This window comes from Desmodus rotundus, chromosome 5, assembly GCF_022682495.2.
Source record: "Desmodus rotundus isolate HL8 chromosome 5, HLdesRot8A.1, whole genome shotgun sequence".
Lineage (NCBI taxonomy): Eukaryota > Metazoa > Chordata > Mammalia > Chiroptera > Phyllostomidae > Desmodus > Desmodus rotundus.
This window is the reverse complement of record NC_071391.1, coordinates 10229551-10246308: the sequence shown is the minus strand read 5'-3', so window position 1 is coordinate 10246308 and position 16758 is coordinate 10229551. Positions and strand designations below refer to the sequence as shown.

Here is a 16758-nt window from a genome sequence, read left to right as displayed (position 1 = left end):
TGTCTTCCAGCTCCTCAGCCCCCATGCCCATGGCTGCCTTTCCTCTGCCTCCTCTCACTCACCTCCCTTCTCTACAGCTTGTCCCTTCCACCCTGGTTTCTTTGCACTCAAATCCCAGTCAAAGATAGTTCAATGGCTTTGAAGACCACAGTGGTGTCTACATTACCCCCAGGCAATCTATGCAAGGATGCTGATGATTTCAGCATCTGTGAACCTCCAACTGTCTGGCTTACTCTTTGTGTCTGTGTTCCTAGGGGTTTCAAACTCTGCCTCTTGTCTCAGGATTCAGTCCAGTCCCACAGAAGGTAGAGGGTGCTTCTCACTCACTGTCTGGAGAGGCAGTGTAGTGTGATGCAAATGAATGACAAGTCCCAGAGTCCGTCCCTCCATGGCTCAGTTTTCCATCTGTGAACCGAGGCTAAGGACAGAACCTACTTCTAAGGAGATGGGCTCCAGTAAAGTTCTCAAGACACTGCCTGGCACAGGGGCCGGGGTGGCCTTGTGAGGAAACCAGGACTGGAAGTGTGACCCTTCTCCACAAGTGAGCACTGAGTCTCCAGTGTGCTCCTGCTGTGTGCTTGCACGGTGCCAGGAGCCCCAGGGATTCCATTGTAAAGACAGGAGCTTAGTTTCACGAAGCTTAGTTAGCACCTTGTTGAAGAGGGGAAAGCCCATATTTGGGGATGTGAGGCGAGTCCTTTTATTTCATTAATTTTACATTTCAAGATCTTTTTCTGTGGATGCCTAACACGCATCCGGTAAAGCACATGGACTGCTCAAGGAATTTACTCAGAATGAATGCAGCCAAGTAACCCTGCCCGGGTCGGGACACAGAATACTACCTGCAGACCCCGCCTTCTTCCCCCTTCTTGGCATTAATGCCCAGAGGGGATTCTTAGGGATCGGAAGTCACACTTCAGTCACACACACACCCTCCAACAGATTTATGAGGGACAAGATAAAGTCCACCCACCACTTAGCACAGAGCCTGGCACCTGGTAAAGGCTCAATAGATGCAAAATTTTCTTCTTCGTTTTTTATGCATAACCAAATAAAGGGAAGTGGTGCCTTCCTCCATCAGGATGTGAAGTAGAGGGCAAGGGGGACACATCTACTTCGGCCACACCCTGCACAGCAGCCAGTGCGAGGCTGACCCAGCACAGCGTTCCAGAACTCTGCCCTCTCTGAAATCAGCAGCCGGCCGTGGCACAGCTACAGTCGGCCCCGTTTGATTTCTATCTCTTTCTCAACTGAGTGTGCAACCTTGAGTAAGTAGCTTCTCCGAGCTGGGCCACACTCAAAACACTAAAATTCTTTACTTGCCTCCCTCTGCAGCCCTGGTCCCATCTTTAATTCTCAGAATTTGAGGAGTCCCAGGCAAAAAGGGCTTTGGCCATGGACCCTGGACTTCCTGTCACCTCCCTGGTGGGGACAAGATCCAGAATGCCTTTTCCTTCTCTATGATTGAGATCCCTCATCTCCAACTGGGTTGCAGTCCTTAACCCCACAATGAACCCAAGAGTAAGGGGGTTTACCTGCCTCCCCACGGTGCCCCATCCCCACAGGATCATGGACCAGAGGCAGCCAACGTTTCCTCTGCAGAACCCTCATGGTCAAAAGAACATGCTCTGATATCCTGCAGATGATTGAATGATGGAAGAAAGTGATTCTTATTTTAGATTGCCACAGGTTGAGCTGAGCAAATACACCCTGAAATGCGATCTCAGACTACAATTTTCATACAATAACAGAGGCAGTTAATACGAGGAAGCACTTTCTCTGTGTTCAATATCTGTGGTGCTCCATATCATTTAATCTTCTCAGCACCTCTAGGAGGCAAGTACCATTGTCATCTGTAAATTAGAGACAAAAACACTGAGGCTCAAACTGGTTATGTTACTGCCAGGTAAGCACCAAAGCACCAAAGGATTTGAGTGGAGAGCATTCTAACCCTCCACACCTCCCTTCCCATGTGCAGAATCAACACACAGAGCACTCCCCCGGACCCGAAGTTACTGGTGCAGGTGACAACGTGGAGGCATGAAGAATGTGCTTCCTGGAATTAAGAGGACCCTGGCTCCATTCCTGGCTCTGTCACCCAGGACCGGGCCTGCTAGGCAGGCACCTCATCTCCCAGGCTCTGGTGGCCCCATGCAAGTTAAGTTAAGGATGACACCTCACACGGTTTGGTGAAGGTGAACCAAGAAGCTGGTTGTGCAACAATCTACTAAGCGCCTGACATGTGGTAAGTTCTAAGTAAAGAAACACTTCTCAGTGTTATCCCCATTCCAGGAACAGACAGGGGGAAGCTCAGAAGAGTGAAGTGATGCTCCAAATTTCACATCCTAGCAATTGGTGGAGCTTGAAACTCATCTGTCACCCACAAGGAGAGATTTTCTGAGCATTTTCTACATACCCATCCCTGCATGGGACAATTCTCAGCCCCCACCAAGAGGACCCAAGTCATGAGTACTTGGAGTTATAACTCTGCTCCCTGCAGCTGGAAACTCAGAGATGAGATTGGAGGTTCCATCAGTGGGAAGAACCCAGGCACGGGGTACACACAGACACAGCAGGGAGGTTTGTGCCCAAGCACTTCAGCTGATTCACCCACTTGGCAGGAGCTGGTGGAATGAGGGGAAAGGCGGGCTGGCCATGGTGAGTGGTGGATGGGCTTGCTGGTACGCTGCTCTCAGCACCAGGCTGGCCACACACACCACCCCTGAGGCAGCTTCTGCCAGAACACAGGAAGACTCCTCCAGAGGGCTGAGGGTGCCCACGCAGGAGGGCGCTAGGTAGCTTCAGGTCTTCCTCCTACATCATCCATCCTCTCTTGGCCAGGTGTGAAGGGACAGCATTCTGACTCAAACTGACCATCCTTCCATCTCTACGCAAGAAATGCCAACCTTCCACAAGGCCTCCTGGCTCAGGTCAGCCTGAAGTTTCTGCAAGCAAGCCCCTCTGAGTGTGCGCCCAGAAATCTCAGGGTGGCAGCGGGTTAAAAAAGCACCTTCACTTCCTTCCTTCCTTCTTTACTTCCTTCCTTTTTCTTCCCTTTTTTTCCTTGAAAGAAGGAGCACTGGAGATACAGTGGGTAATAAAGGGTACAGTCACAGCCCACATGGACTTCCAGGCCTAATGCAAGACCCTGATTTGTTGAAATCATATGTAAACTGCCACTGTGACAAGCTCTATCAGGGAGAGGTACCTGGTGCTTTGAAACCCTGTTACTAGGTTAACAGGCCAGAAGGAAGGAAGAGAGATCTGAACTGGGAGCAGAAGGAACTGTGGGAGTTACCTATGGTTGGGAAGGGTACCTTCCAAGCAAGGAAAATAAAACCAGTTCACTTTAAATATCAACTTCACTTTTAATGTGATTTTGTGTTTATAATAAATATTAATAGCTGCTGTTAGTTAAGGACCTACTGTGTGCCAGGACCAAGCACTTTTCATGTGTGGACTCAATTATCCTCCTCTCTCTCAGAGGTGGGCACCCTAACCCCATCTCAGGTGAGCGAACGTGGCACTGAGAAGCTAGACTCATTCAAGGGCATGCAGCCTGAGAAGGTGAGAACCAAGGTGCCTCAGCCCTCTCTGCACCCACACCCCTGGCTCCACCAGGAACACACAGCCCTGGCCCCGGTGATTGACATGTCTGTGCTCATGGACTGTCTGCATGGACTGCTGGGAAAACTAAGAGTGGCACTAAAACTGAACAGGAAGATTGATGTCTACCACTGACTTTGGCTTAACACTGGGTATTTTTGCCTTTGAAGATTGCCCATTCTAAACAGCACAAGACAACCTGTGCCACTTGATCAGGCAGAAGCAACCTTGGGCAAATGCTTGCAGGGTGGTTTCTGTCTTGAACCAAGGCCACAGCAGGCACCAGGAGGGAAATGTGGGCACACCTTGCTCTGCTCTCCCCCAGGCCATCACAGCTGTTCCCAACAATACCTGTAGCTACATCCACCCACACACATTCCTGCTGCCTGCCCCCAGGGCCATGTGTCAGGTTTGTGGTGCCTTAGGTTCATTAACTCACCCAGTCCTCACAGCTCCATGATGTATCCCTGTTGTTATTCCCGTTTTGCAGATGAAGAAGCTGAGGCACCTAAGTGCCACAGCCTGCATGGGGAAGAGCTGGGAGTTGGTGTTGGGCAGTCCAACTTCACAGCCCAAGCTGCCTCTACCTTTTATTCCCAAAGCTTCTCTCTGGTCCTCCCCACAGGCCACGTGCTACCTCTTCCCACTCTTCCAGGAGAGGAAACTGAGGCTGCCCAGATGAAGGGTTTCTTCAAGGTCACAGAGCTGGTCGGTGTCCGCCAAGCCCAGACCCTTTGTTGCACCTACCTTGGAGTCCACGTTAAGGCCTAGGAGGTAACACTGGGAGGAGCCAAGGAGCAGATGTTTATAGTTAGAAACTAAATAGTCCAACCTCCTGGCAGAGGGGCTGGTGCCATCTGGAAGACCTAGGAGGTGGTCCTGGGTTTAATCACCCTCCCTGCTGGTGAGTAACTCCACTGTGGCCAGGGGCCTGCCGGGTGCCCAGAAGCCATCAGAATGTCCCACCTGAGGCCTCCCCATGGCCGAACAAAGGACCAGGACTATGCTTTGGAGCTGCATTGAAGTGTCCTTCCCAAAGAATACTAGAGCATGTGCTCCCTGCTGTACCCAAGTCACACCCAATGCACCTAGAATCCTCTAGCCTCTGAGGGGCTGGCAGAAAAAGGGACTCCAGGAATACCCAGTGGAGTCCTGCCAAAGCTTCCAACTTGGGGATGAGGGTCCAGGGACCCTGGGAAGCCAGCAGCCAACACCTTCAGCTAAAGAGTAGATTAACCAACAATGATTAATGGGTGCATTGTCAGTCCCTAGAAACTTCCAAAGTGGCTCTTTGGCAACAGCTGGCCCCCTGGACTCGATTATCTCAGCAGATGTTCTCCCATCTGCTGACCACAGAGGCTCTCATGGTTCACTGTCATCTGGGACCCCTGCTCAGGCAGCAGAGGGGATCAGCAGCAGAGTGGGGACACAGTGCCCCAACTTGTATGAGAAGGGGACCCCCGCCAGGACGGGTGGGCTGGTGATAAACCATCTGTGATATGGCCATGGGGTGCGTCATGAGCAGCTGCTTACAATGGCGTTCTTGGCAACTCTTGGATGACATACAGAAAGGCTTACAGAATTATCTCCAGTGTCCCGTGCACACGTTCATGTGACTCTGGGGGACACGTGCCAGCGTGTGAACTACAGCTGTTTCTCACGGGTGGGACTTCTTCTTCACGCAGCTCTGTGTTTTCTGATCCGTCTCACGACCACCATGCATTTCTCATGAAAGAGTGAATGTGAAGAGAAGGGAACACCTGCAGTGCACCTGACCCCAGTAGGAAGACAACCCTGAGTTAAAATACCAGCTGCACAACGCTAACTGGATGATCTTGGACACCATGTGCCACTCACAGCCTGACTTGCCTCATCTGCAAATGGGGGATGAGGATTGAGACGGTCACACAAAGTCCCTAACTCATGCTGTCAGCTGTCCTCAAAATGGCAGGGTTCCTCCAGCTCTTGAAGTGTCCTCTGTCCCCCACAAAAGGCTACACCTGGCAGGCTGCCTGCTGCAGAGGGGACAGCTTTGCTCCAGCCTGTCTCTGCTGATGCTGGTAGGGAAGAGGAGGGTTGCGTTGGGAGCCTGTTGCAAAGGGAGATCAAAACTTGTGAAATTCCTGGTTGCTTCCTTCCTGTTTGAAAGAGCAGTTGGTCCCCTTCATGGAAGAGGTGACATGAGGCAGGCTCCCCAGACTAAATATGAGGCTGGTCACGTGGGCTGCTCTCTTCCCTTACTCATATGGCCAGAAATCATCTCTGACTCTGGATATGTGTTCCCTGCCCTTTGAGGAATCCAGGCACCTTCTTTCTTTTAAGTAACATCTCTATTGAGATATAATGCACGTACCACACACTCACCCATTTGAAGTGTTAACTCAGTAGTTTTTAGTATATTTCAGAATTGTATGACCAGTATCAATTTTAGAAAATTTTCATCTCCCTAATAAGGAAGCCCCTTTCCCATTAGCACTCATTACCTACTCTCGCAGCCCCAGGAAATCCCTGATCTACTCTCTGCCTCTAGAGGTGTGCCTGCTCTGGACATTTCACAAGCAAAGGCAATCAGACCACGTGCAGTCTGCTGTGACTGCCTTCTGTCACCGAGCACACGGTTTCCAAGGCTGATCAGTGCCATAGTTTGGATCAGCACTCCGTTACCTTTGTATTGCTGCCTAATGCTCCACTGTGCGCATGGACCACGTTCTGTTTCTCCATCCGCCACATGGTGGACACTCAGCATCCCTTTCGAACTTCATATACTAACTGTAATGACAGCTGTGACCTGCTGAGTACCTACCACATGTAGGTACTTGACCTAATTTCTAACTCTTACAACAGTCCTGACAAAGAAACTGGTATGTAGAGGTGAAGTGGCCCATGCAGAGTCACTGGTGATGGGGTAGGATGACAAAAGTGTTGGCCCAGTCCCTCCCTGTTCTCCCCCTGCACCTCGCTGCCCTGCCACCCCATGTGCTCTGCTCCCTCCTTCCAGTTGCCACTGAAGACAGAACCAGAATCCACTTGCCCAGTAACTGTTTTTGAACAAGCCCCAGCTGGTGCCTCTCCGGTGGCAAGCACCTGTTAGTCACTGAGCTGGACCCCAATACTGTGTCCTGGACCTGTGCCCTCTTTTCCCTAAGTTAGGCTAAACCAGGTTTTGCCACAGTGACAAGTAAACTGCAAAATCTCAAGGTTTAACATGACGAAGGAGGTCAGGCAGCCCCCTCCATCTGGTAGCCATGCCACCAAGCCACTGGACTCCCAGGTCACTGAGGCAAGGAGAGTGAGAGGGCTGGGTTATAGGGGAGCATTTAAAGGCCAGGCCTGGAGGGGATTGCATCACTTCCAACCAAATGTCACTGGCCAGACTCAGTAGCAAGGTGCAGAGCCCAACTTTCCTACAGGGAGTACCAGGAAGTAGAGGCTCCCAGGGTTGCCATGCAGAGAAAATGGTGCACATAGCACTCCCAGCCTCGTCATCTCCTTTTAATGGCTTTTCTTCTCTACAACCCACCCCCATGCCCACTGACAGTTCCCTATACCCCTCCCTTCTGTGCTCCTTCTCACAAAACCTTGTTCTCAGCGAGTAACCAATCAGTCTCCCAGAGGTATTAATAAATAACACGCTCAAGCCCTGGCTGGTGTGGCTCATTGGATTGAGCGCTGCCCTGTGAACCTAACAGTCGCCAGTTCAATTCCTAGTCAGGGATCATACCTGGGTTGTGGGCCAGTACTCCAGTAGGGGGTGCACAAGAGGCAACCACACACTGATGTTTCTGTCCCTCTCTTTCTCCTTCCCTTGCCCTCTCTAAAAATAAATAAATCTTTAGAAAAAATAAATAACACAGTCAAGAGTTTCTTCTCCTAAGAGTGTTTGCTTTTTAATCAAGGGTTATTCAGCACTGAAAGGCCTTAAACATCCAAAGGAATGAATATATAATGGTTGAAGCTGAGGCCCAATAACAACAGTACTAGATATTTGAGAGACATCCACCCTGGCTTCCCTCAGACATGCTTCAGACTGAAGGGGACTGAGCTACCTTCTGCTTTCCCCTCCCTCCCTCTACCGCTGGTCTTGGCTGGCAGGATACTGGACTCCTGGGATTGGCTAAAGCCCATTTTCCATCAAGGATGCAAATGGAGGCTGATAACAGGGAGCTTGCCCTTCAGTTGAATTACCAGTCCCAGAGCTACCTATGCACGGCTTCACATACAGTGTATCCTTCCCACCACAACAACCAGGTTCTGCTGACCTTTTAGAGGCAGAGCATCCAGAATTAGCTGTGACAGTACTCCATGCTGGGACCTGGGGTGGGGGCTGACTCCCCAGGCAGCTCCTCTTCCATGCCATTGGGGAGACTGGCATGCTGAGATTAGGAGCTTCCGGACCCCATTCCATCCAAGGCAGATGGACAGACTCTCTCCAAAGGACAGGTCTCCACCTAGAGGCATCCCCAGTGGCCCAGCTTTGGGGAGGCTCATGGCGATGCCAAGGCCCATTACCCTGGTGCCAGAGGCCTGCTCATGTTCAAGGGGCTCACCCCAGCTGCTTCTTCACCACCCTCCTTCCCCGGGCTGCCCCAGTCTTCTGTTGCATCAACTCCAGCATCGTTAGAAACAAAGCATGTCTGTCTCTTGTTCCTTTTCGCTCTTTTTATTCCTGAAACTCCATGTCCCCTCAGATTCCCATATGGATACACACACGCACACACACAAACACAGGCCTGAACACACAATGGCACGTATGCACACTCCCAAATGTACTGGCCAAAGACACGCAGGTGCAGAACACAGAGGTTCAGGTGTGTAAGGGTGCGAAGCTGCACAGACATGCACACTGGCAGATGTACACGGACATACAGGCCTTTCCATAGATAAGCAGGGATCTATACAATATACACACACTCAAGCAACACACAGATACACACCGACACACAGACTGTGCACATTCACACATAGATTCCCATATGCACAGACATACACAGGTGCACAAAGACAACTTGTGTACATACCCAGATACACATACTCACACGTGCACATGAGCACCCACAGAAATACATGTACACTTTCCCTGATCCCCATGTACAACTACAACCCAGGGCTCTCTGCCCTCTGAAAACCCAGTGTCAGGTCAAGCTTCCTGCTTCACCAACTCCAGATCCTTCCTGGACCCCAGCACCCCACCTGGAACAAAGAGCAGCCACAGTCTTCTGTCTCAGTGTCCCCAGGGTCTGAGAAAGTGGGAGGAGGGACAGAAGTGGTGGGGCTACAGAACTGGGGTGGGACCCACACTGCTACCAGATGCCCTGACTTTTGCCCCAAGGCTCTCCTGGTGGGAGGTAGCTTCCTCCTGAGAAAGTGGTCCCTCCAGGGACATAGACTAGAGATTGGCAAGAGGGAAAATGATTGAGGGAGAGGAGCCACCCTCCTGGGAACAGGGTACATATATTGGAAGAAGTTGGAGCCTTTGAACTCACCCACTGGTGGCTGCGAATTGGGAAATAGGGCCCATATCAGGCACAGGGCCTGATAAGACATAGGGCCATACAAGGCTATTCTCTCTTCCCTCCCATGTGGTTACCACAGGTGGGATGTCACCACTGTGAAAGAAAGAGAAAGAAAGAGGGGAAGGAAGGAAGGAAGGAAGGAAGGAAGGAAGGAAGGAAGGAAGGAAGGAAGGAAGGAAGGAAGGAGAAAGAAAGAAAGAAAGAAAGAAAGAAAGAAAGAAAGAAAGAAAGAAAGAGAGAGAGAGAGAGAAAGAAAGAGAGAGAGAAAGAAAGAGGAAAGGAAAAGAAAAAGAAAAGAAAAGAAAAGAAAAGAAGAAAAAAAGGAAAGGAAAAGAAAGTACCAGGCTCTGGCAACTGTGGCTCAGGTGGTTGGCATGTTGTTGCATAGACAAAAGGTTGTCAGCTAGATTTCCCTCAGGGCACCTAACTAGGCTGTGGGTCTGGACCCACACCTGGGTGCATATGAGGGGCAATCTGATTGATGCTTCTCTCTCTCTCTTTCATTGAAATTTGTCTCTTTCTCCCTCCCTTCCCCTCTCTAAAATCAATAAGCATGTCCTTGACTGAGGATAAGAAAGAAAAAAAGGGAGGGAGGGAGAGAGGGAGGGAGGGAGGTAGGGAGAAAAAAAGGAAGGAAGGGAGGGAGGAATCACAGGCCCCAAACAGAGTCACCTGTGCTAGGCCGCCCAAACCAAGACTGACTACAGAACCTAACTGCAGTCTCAGCCTCTCCCAGGAATGTTGCCTTTAACCAGTCAATGTGCAACTACCTGCTCAAAACGAGTGAGGTAATCCTCTTGACAGACCACTTCCAAAGGAAGGTGGCCTCACCTGAACAATCCATTCTTTGCTAGAACATTCCTTCTGATCCCTTCAGCCTACAAAAGCCTTCCGTTTTGTACAGCTCCTCAGCGCTCCTTTCTATTTGCTGGATGGGACGCCGCCTGATTCATGAATCATTGAATAAAGCCAATTTCCTCTTAAAATGCACTCAGCTGAATTTTGTTTTTAACACTCCTCCAGTTCTCGAATCAGTGTCATCACCCTCCTTTTGGAGAGCCGCCCCACTCCCACCCCATCCCGAAACCCACAGAGACGCAAACAAAGCAGGAGGGCCAGCTCCCCAACTCCCACCCCATGAGAACCTTCGCCCATTGGGGAGGGGGTGGGGTGGAATCCCCCAGCCAGGGCTGACAGGGGGATGGGGAGAGCCACCTAATCCGGTCTCCGCCCCCAGGTGGCGCTGCAGTGAAACACCTCAGTAACCCCATTCCAAGCATGCTGCCCCGCCCCATCTCTGTCATCACCTACCCTGGCAGGGCAGGCTGCCACCTTTTACTTCCCTCAAAGCCCCACCCTGCAGGAGCGAGGGCTTCCAGGCTTTCCAGCCCCGGGAGTCCTCCAAAGGAGCAATGAAGAGACAAGAGTCAGGAAATGCGGTGGGAAACCTGGTTTTATGAACAGCAGAGGCTGGAGGCCCAGCCAGGGCCCAGGGTGGGTGGGGACAGCCAGGAGGGGTGCAGGCAGAAGGCTCTGAGGCAGGATCTCCATACCGCTGGCTTAGGCAGAGCAGATGAAGGGCAGACGCCTGCAGCAACGGGCACGTCGCCACTGACCCCCTGGAGGTAGAGAGCACAGCGAGGTCAGCTGCCCATCCCAGCATGTCTCCTGCCCCATCCCTCATCCTATGTCTTTCTTGCCTGTCTTTCTTGGCCACATGTCCCCACGAGTTCCAGGCATTGGGCCTTCACCCCAGAAGGCAGTGTGCTAAGTGCATGTCTGGGCCCTACTGAATCCTCACAACCACTCAAGAGGGCAGGTCAATCACCAACACCCCTTTCACAGAGGAGGGGCCTGACACTCAGCAGCAAGTGCAGACTTGGGATGGGAATGGATTGTGGCCACCTTACTCCCGTACACGTGGCCTCAGCACTGACTGAGCTCCCTCACGTCGGGCAACCACGCAGTCAAAGCTGGCACATTGACTCTCAGCCATCCCCAGTTCCCACATATCTCCTTCATTCTCATCCACACCTTTCATTCGCACCTGTCACTCTCATCTGTCACATCAGTGGCTTCCTCTTAGCAGAGAAAGGAATGGAGGCCTAGACTCTGAGCCCCCACACAGGGCACCCCCTCACCCTCTATCTCAGCCCTCCACACAGACTGGACATTGGTTCTCCAGTTGAAGGGGGCTGTGTGTTCAGGAACCTCAAAGAGACAGTATGTAGGAGTCCATCTTGCTATCCCTTACCTTTGCCCTGGTGCCCAGTCCCCCTCACCTCTGGTGCACAGAGTTACACAACGGCCAACACCACAGTTAGGCTGTCCTGCAGCCCAGTTTGCATAATTCCAGGAGCTCCCATCAATCCAGCGAAACCTCCTGCAGCGGCGCTAGAGAAGAGATAGACTCAGTGAGAGGCGGACGTCCAGGGAGACAAATTCAGAGTTTCCAGAAAATGCCCACTGATATCCCTTTCTGGATACTGCTCACCCAGCTAGGAGCCAGAAATCTTAGAGGCCCGTCCCCGAGGATGTGTAGGCAATGACAACAGAGCCATCACACAGAGAAGGCCTCTCAGGCTTCTCTGTGAACACGAATCTCCTGTGGGTCTTTTTAACAGGCAGATCCTGACTCAGGACTCACAGATGGGAGCCAAGATAGTGCCTTTCTAACAAGCTACCAGAAGATGCCAATACTGCTTGGTCCATGGACCGCACTGGAGTAGCAAATATAATGGCACTTATTTACCCACTAGGCCAGAGCCACTTGGAGAGAAGAAGAACCCCATGTTAGACATGAGGAAGCCATTCAGTCTGAAAGTGACCAAGCTGAGCATGGAACCTATCTCCTGACTCCAGTGGTGTGCCAGCAAGTGTTTAACAATCAGCTCTGGGGGAAGATGAGAAGGCAGAGTGTGGGAGGAACGCTGATTTGTAACAATTGCCAGTTTCCTTGGTGTGAACACACCCGTCGTGGGACATTTCATACTGCAGGCATGAAGTCACTGAGCAATGGAGTTGAGATGAGATTCATACAATCACTGGTTCTCCTGAGCCAGCACAAGTCAGCACCCACACCGAGGTCACCTCAGCTGCTGGAATGAGGCCTGATGCCAGGCAGGTGCTCCCTTGAGGCAATCAAAGAGACCTTCCTGTACCTGGGAGTTGGCCCATCACTTACCCAGCCCCTGCTTGTGCCTCCAATCCAGACCTGACCTTGGTTGATTCCACTGGTCAAGCACTGGAGACGATAGTTGGAGCTATAGTTGTGGATGGAGGCGAGGTTGCCTCTGTAGCACTTCCTGCAGATTTTCTGCATAAAGAAGAGGTGGGGTAGAGAATTCACAGATTTTTCTCAAGTCCCTGAGTCTCCAGCAGAGAGTTCTGCATCCCCTGTCTCGTCAGAAATCAGGGACCTCCTAGCCCCCTCATTCCCATCTCTTGCTCCTTTATCTGTCATCAGGATCTTTCTGCAGGAACTAATCATAATAGTCAGAAAAATCATAGCCAACATTTATTGACAGTTTCCCTTGACCCAGGGACTATTACAAATGCTTTCCATGTATTATTTCACTTAATGCTCACCACAACTCTAAGAAGTTGGTACTATATATGTCCATTGTACAAGTGAAAATACTGAAGGTCTCAGCACCACCACCCTGCCCCTGCACAGCTGATCCTCCATGAAAGGCTGTATTTGATGGTCACTGGTCACACCCAGTCCTTACAGCTGACGGGCCTGGTTAAATCACTCCCATTGACCTGCCAAAAGCAATCATGGTTCGACTACAAGAGGAGGGTGTACTCAGTGCACATGAAGGACACAGCTCAAGTACCCAGCATGGATGATAGGGAGGCTGTGTCCTAGACCCTACAGGATATCTACTATATTAGGCCACATTACCAAGACATGGGTTCAAAGCACTGTACCTAAAACATAGAAACAAACACAGGGAGGATGCCAAAATGAAGAGAAAAAGAAACATGGCCAAATGAAAGAACAGATCAGAACTCCAGAAAAAGTGCTAAGTGAAATGGAGATGAACAATACATCATATGCAGAGTCAAAAAAACGATTATAAGGATGTTCAGGGCACTTAGTGAGGACCTCAACAGCATAAAAAGATCCAGTCAAAAATGAAGGATACACTAATTGAAATAAAGTTCAACCTGCAAGGAAATAACACAAGAGTGCATGAAGTTGAGAATCAAATCAATGATTTGGAAAAACAACCAATCAGAACAACAAGAAGAAAAGAGAAACAAAAAAAATAATGACAGTATAAGCAGCCTCTGGGACAACTTCAAGCATTCCAACATTCACAGCATAGGGGTGCCAGAAGGAGAAGAGAAAGAGCAACGAATTGGATATCTATTTGAAAGAATATTGAAAGAAAACTTCCTTAATTTGGTGAAGGAAATAGATGTGAAAGTCCAGGAAGCACAGAGTCCCAAACAAGATGGAGGCAAAGATGCCCACTCTAAGGCACATCATAATTAAAATGCCAAAAAATAACAATAAAGCAAGAATCTTAAAAGCAGCAAGAGAACCAAAGTTCATTGCCTAAGAAGAGGTCCCATAAGACTCTCAGCTGATTTATCAAAAGAAACTTTGCGGCTAGAAGGGACTGGCAAAAAAATATTCAAAGTCATGAAAAGCAGGGACCTAGAGCCAAGACTGCTCTACCCAGCAAAGCTATCATTTAGAATAGAAGGGCAGAGAAAGAGCTTCCCAGGCAAGAAAAAACTAAAGGAGTTCGTTATCACCAGACTATCATTTTATAAAATGTTAAAAGGAATTATTTAAGAAAAAGAAGAAGATCAAAACTATGAACAATGAAAGGCAAAAAAATATGTATCTATCAACAATTGTATCTAAAAAACAAACTAAGAAAATAATAACAGAGACAGAATCATGGATACGGAGAGCGTTTTGATGGTTGCCAGATGGGAGGCAGTATGGAGGAATGGATGAAGAGGTGAGGGGATTAAGAAATACAAATAAATATTTACAGAATAAGCATGGTAATTAAAGTTCAGTACAGGAAATGGAGTAGTCAAAGAACTTGTACGCATGAACTGTGCACTTGAACAATGGTGGGGGGATTGCTGGAGGGAGTAGGGAGTGCTGGGTGGAAAGGGGCAAAGGGGGAAAAATCAAGACAACTGTATTAGCATAATCAATGAAATATAATTTTTTAAAAAAGAAAATACTGAATCTCTGAAAGCTGAAGTGACTTGCTCAGGTAACACAGCCAATGGCAGGTATAGCCAAGGTTTAACACAAGTATATCTAATGCCTTTTGTCCATCAGTGATTCAAAGTGTTGTCTCCAGACCAACAATATTATTATCTTCTGGCACTTTGTTATCAGTGCAAACTCTTGGGCATCTAAAATCTGTCTCTCAACCAGACTTCTAGGAATGTCTGATGGACCTAGACTTTGAGAACCACTTCTCATGAATAAGAAACAGAAGTTTGAATCCGCTCTTATTCCCTCCCCCTAGTCCTCTTTCCACAGTAGCCATGCTGACAATTACCCGAGCTCGAGCAAACCTTCGGGGAGTCCGCACCAAGATGTAGCGGCAGGTCTTGCACCCAGGACTGCCCACTATTTCAACTGTGTCCTCTGTCCTGGGGCACTGCAAGTTGTTGTCTACGGCACTTGGGTCCCACTCCTTGGCCTTCTCCTCCTCAAAGTCATCGTGGTAGCTGGAAGCCTCCACCTGTGCTTCTTCTGACTGAATCTCCTCTTCAGTCAGGGCCAACTCTCCCTCTTGATCCCCTGAACCTTCCAGACCCTGGCTCAGGTCTGCCTGTGTTTCTTGGCAGTCCAGGTGGGGAGCATGATTCTCTGGGAAGAAGAAGTAACCTGCCATCAGGTGGGGTTCTGCCTTCCTCCGGGACCATGGACAGCTCTGCACAGCCCCACTGGGGACTCCCTACAGCTGTGGTCTGGAGTCAAGACTGGAAGGATCTCCTCTGTGTTGGGTGAGGTGAGAACTCACACAAGTGCGTGAGACCCTGATGCTGGCTAACACACGTGTGTATTTCAGGGGTCGGGTGGAAGAGGAAGCCCTTCATCTTCACAGGTGAGTGGTTTTTACCTTGGGAAGGAGCCTGACAAAAAGTTAAGGTCACAGTTCTGAGCCCAGGGGAAATCTTACCAGAGAAAAGCTGGGTCAACTGAAGAAGCAAAGCTGTGACCCTGGCCCAGAGACAGCCACAAAGGTGCAGGAAAGAGGAGAAAAGATAAATCTGGATGGGAAGGAAGGGGAGGACTTACCCAGATGAAAAGCAGCAACAGTCCCCAGCAGAAGAAGGGGCAGGAGTAGGGGGTGTTTCATATCCACTCAGTCTTGTGACAGGGACACAGCACCACTTTCCCCCCTTGAGGATGTCCTGTGTGTCTGCACAGCCCTGTCACTCAACAGAGATGCAATGGTTTGTTTAATTAGTTGATTAAAGGAGAAACTAGAGGGCTTCCTTCTCCCCCAAGACACAGACCCTAACCTGAGACTCACAAAAAGCATGTGGGGGAGTCAGCTCAAGTATAAAAGTCCCTTCTACCTGAGAGCTCCATCACTGTCCCTGGGACAGCACTCAGCCCAGACCCTTGTCCCTGCAAGAGCAGGTCCACTCAGGGTCAGAGCCACCTTCACTCACACTGGGGGAGGAGGGAAAGGAGAGTGGCCATCACTGTCCTAAGGACAAGCCATACAGGCTTCTGCCCTCTCCCAAGTTGCGGACCCACCCTCCCTGGGACACCAGGGGACCACTCACCTTGCAAGAGTCTGCACTTCCACTCTCAGTGTCTCTGGCTGCTGGGCACCCAAGGCAGCCCTTATACTGGGCTTTTGGGGAAGTGGGAAGACACCTGAATAATTGCCCCAGGCTGGGGTGCTGGACAGTGGAGCTGATAAGACATTTGCTCAATTCTCTCACCTGCTCTCTGCTGGGACTACAGGGACCTGTCTCCCAGGGCCTACTGACACATATGGGTGTCCAAACAGCCAGGTGCTGGAGAAGACCCCAGATGTCTACTGCCCAGACATACTTAATATTGGCACCTCAAATGGGCCCCAGCCTTTACCCTGCATCAGCCTGCCTCTGGTCAATACCCCAGCAAATAAAGTGGAGGATCACAGGATGCTAAAGGACCCTGAGGGAGGGAGAGAGGGAGGGAGCAAAGGGAGCCTCACTCTCCTGAGTGGTTGTCTAGACCAGGGATTTTATATGCATCCCATCCCAGAATCCTACCTTCACCTGGTTCCCATGAGAATGCATGAGGTCCTCACTTCACAGGTGTGAAAAATGAGATTCCGAGAGGGAAAGCCACTTGCCAAGGTTGCACAGGAAGTGGGGAGCCTGAGATTACTAAGTCTTTTTAGGCTCCCAAACCTCCCTGTCCCCGTCTCCCCCTTCTCCTGTTCTTCCCACACCCTCCTTCCTGTCCTCCCTCTCCTTCTCTTTCTCACTCTTCTTCTCCCTCTTGTTTCATCTTGAATGTGTGAAAACTTGTGCTCTTTCTTCCATGCTACGGATCAGGATCCAGGTTCCCGGCCTTTGCACTATTCCCATCTGCAGTCAAATACGTCTTTGACGTGGGAGGCTGTCGTCTGCACTTTAGAAAGTG

General features: G+C 50.1%; 1 protein-coding gene across 2 annotated transcripts; it reads right to left on the bottom strand.

Moving 5' to 3' along the window:
- Positions 1-10564: 10564 nt before the first annotated feature.
- LOC112320319 (proteoglycan 3-like) lies at positions 10565-15951 on the bottom strand. Of its 2 annotated transcripts, none has more exons than XM_053924854.2 (6): positions 15906-15951; positions 15409-15542; positions 14663-14976; positions 12304-12435; positions 11402-11513; positions 10565-10738 (listed from the first exon to the last, which is right to left on the bottom strand). In XM_053924854.2, exons 2-6 carry the CDS (start codon positions 15467-15469, stop codon positions 10680-10682), a joined length of 678 nt encoding a protein of 225 aa, XP_053780829.1. In that variant the 5' UTR covers positions 15470-15542; positions 15906-15951; the 3' UTR covers positions 10565-10679. The 2 variants fall into 2 exon arrangements, with proteins under 2 accessions (XP_053780829.1, XP_053780828.1); XM_053924853.1 differs by having other exon boundaries at positions 15409-15548; positions 15906-15926.
- Between the last annotated feature and the right edge of the window lie 807 nt (positions 15952-16758).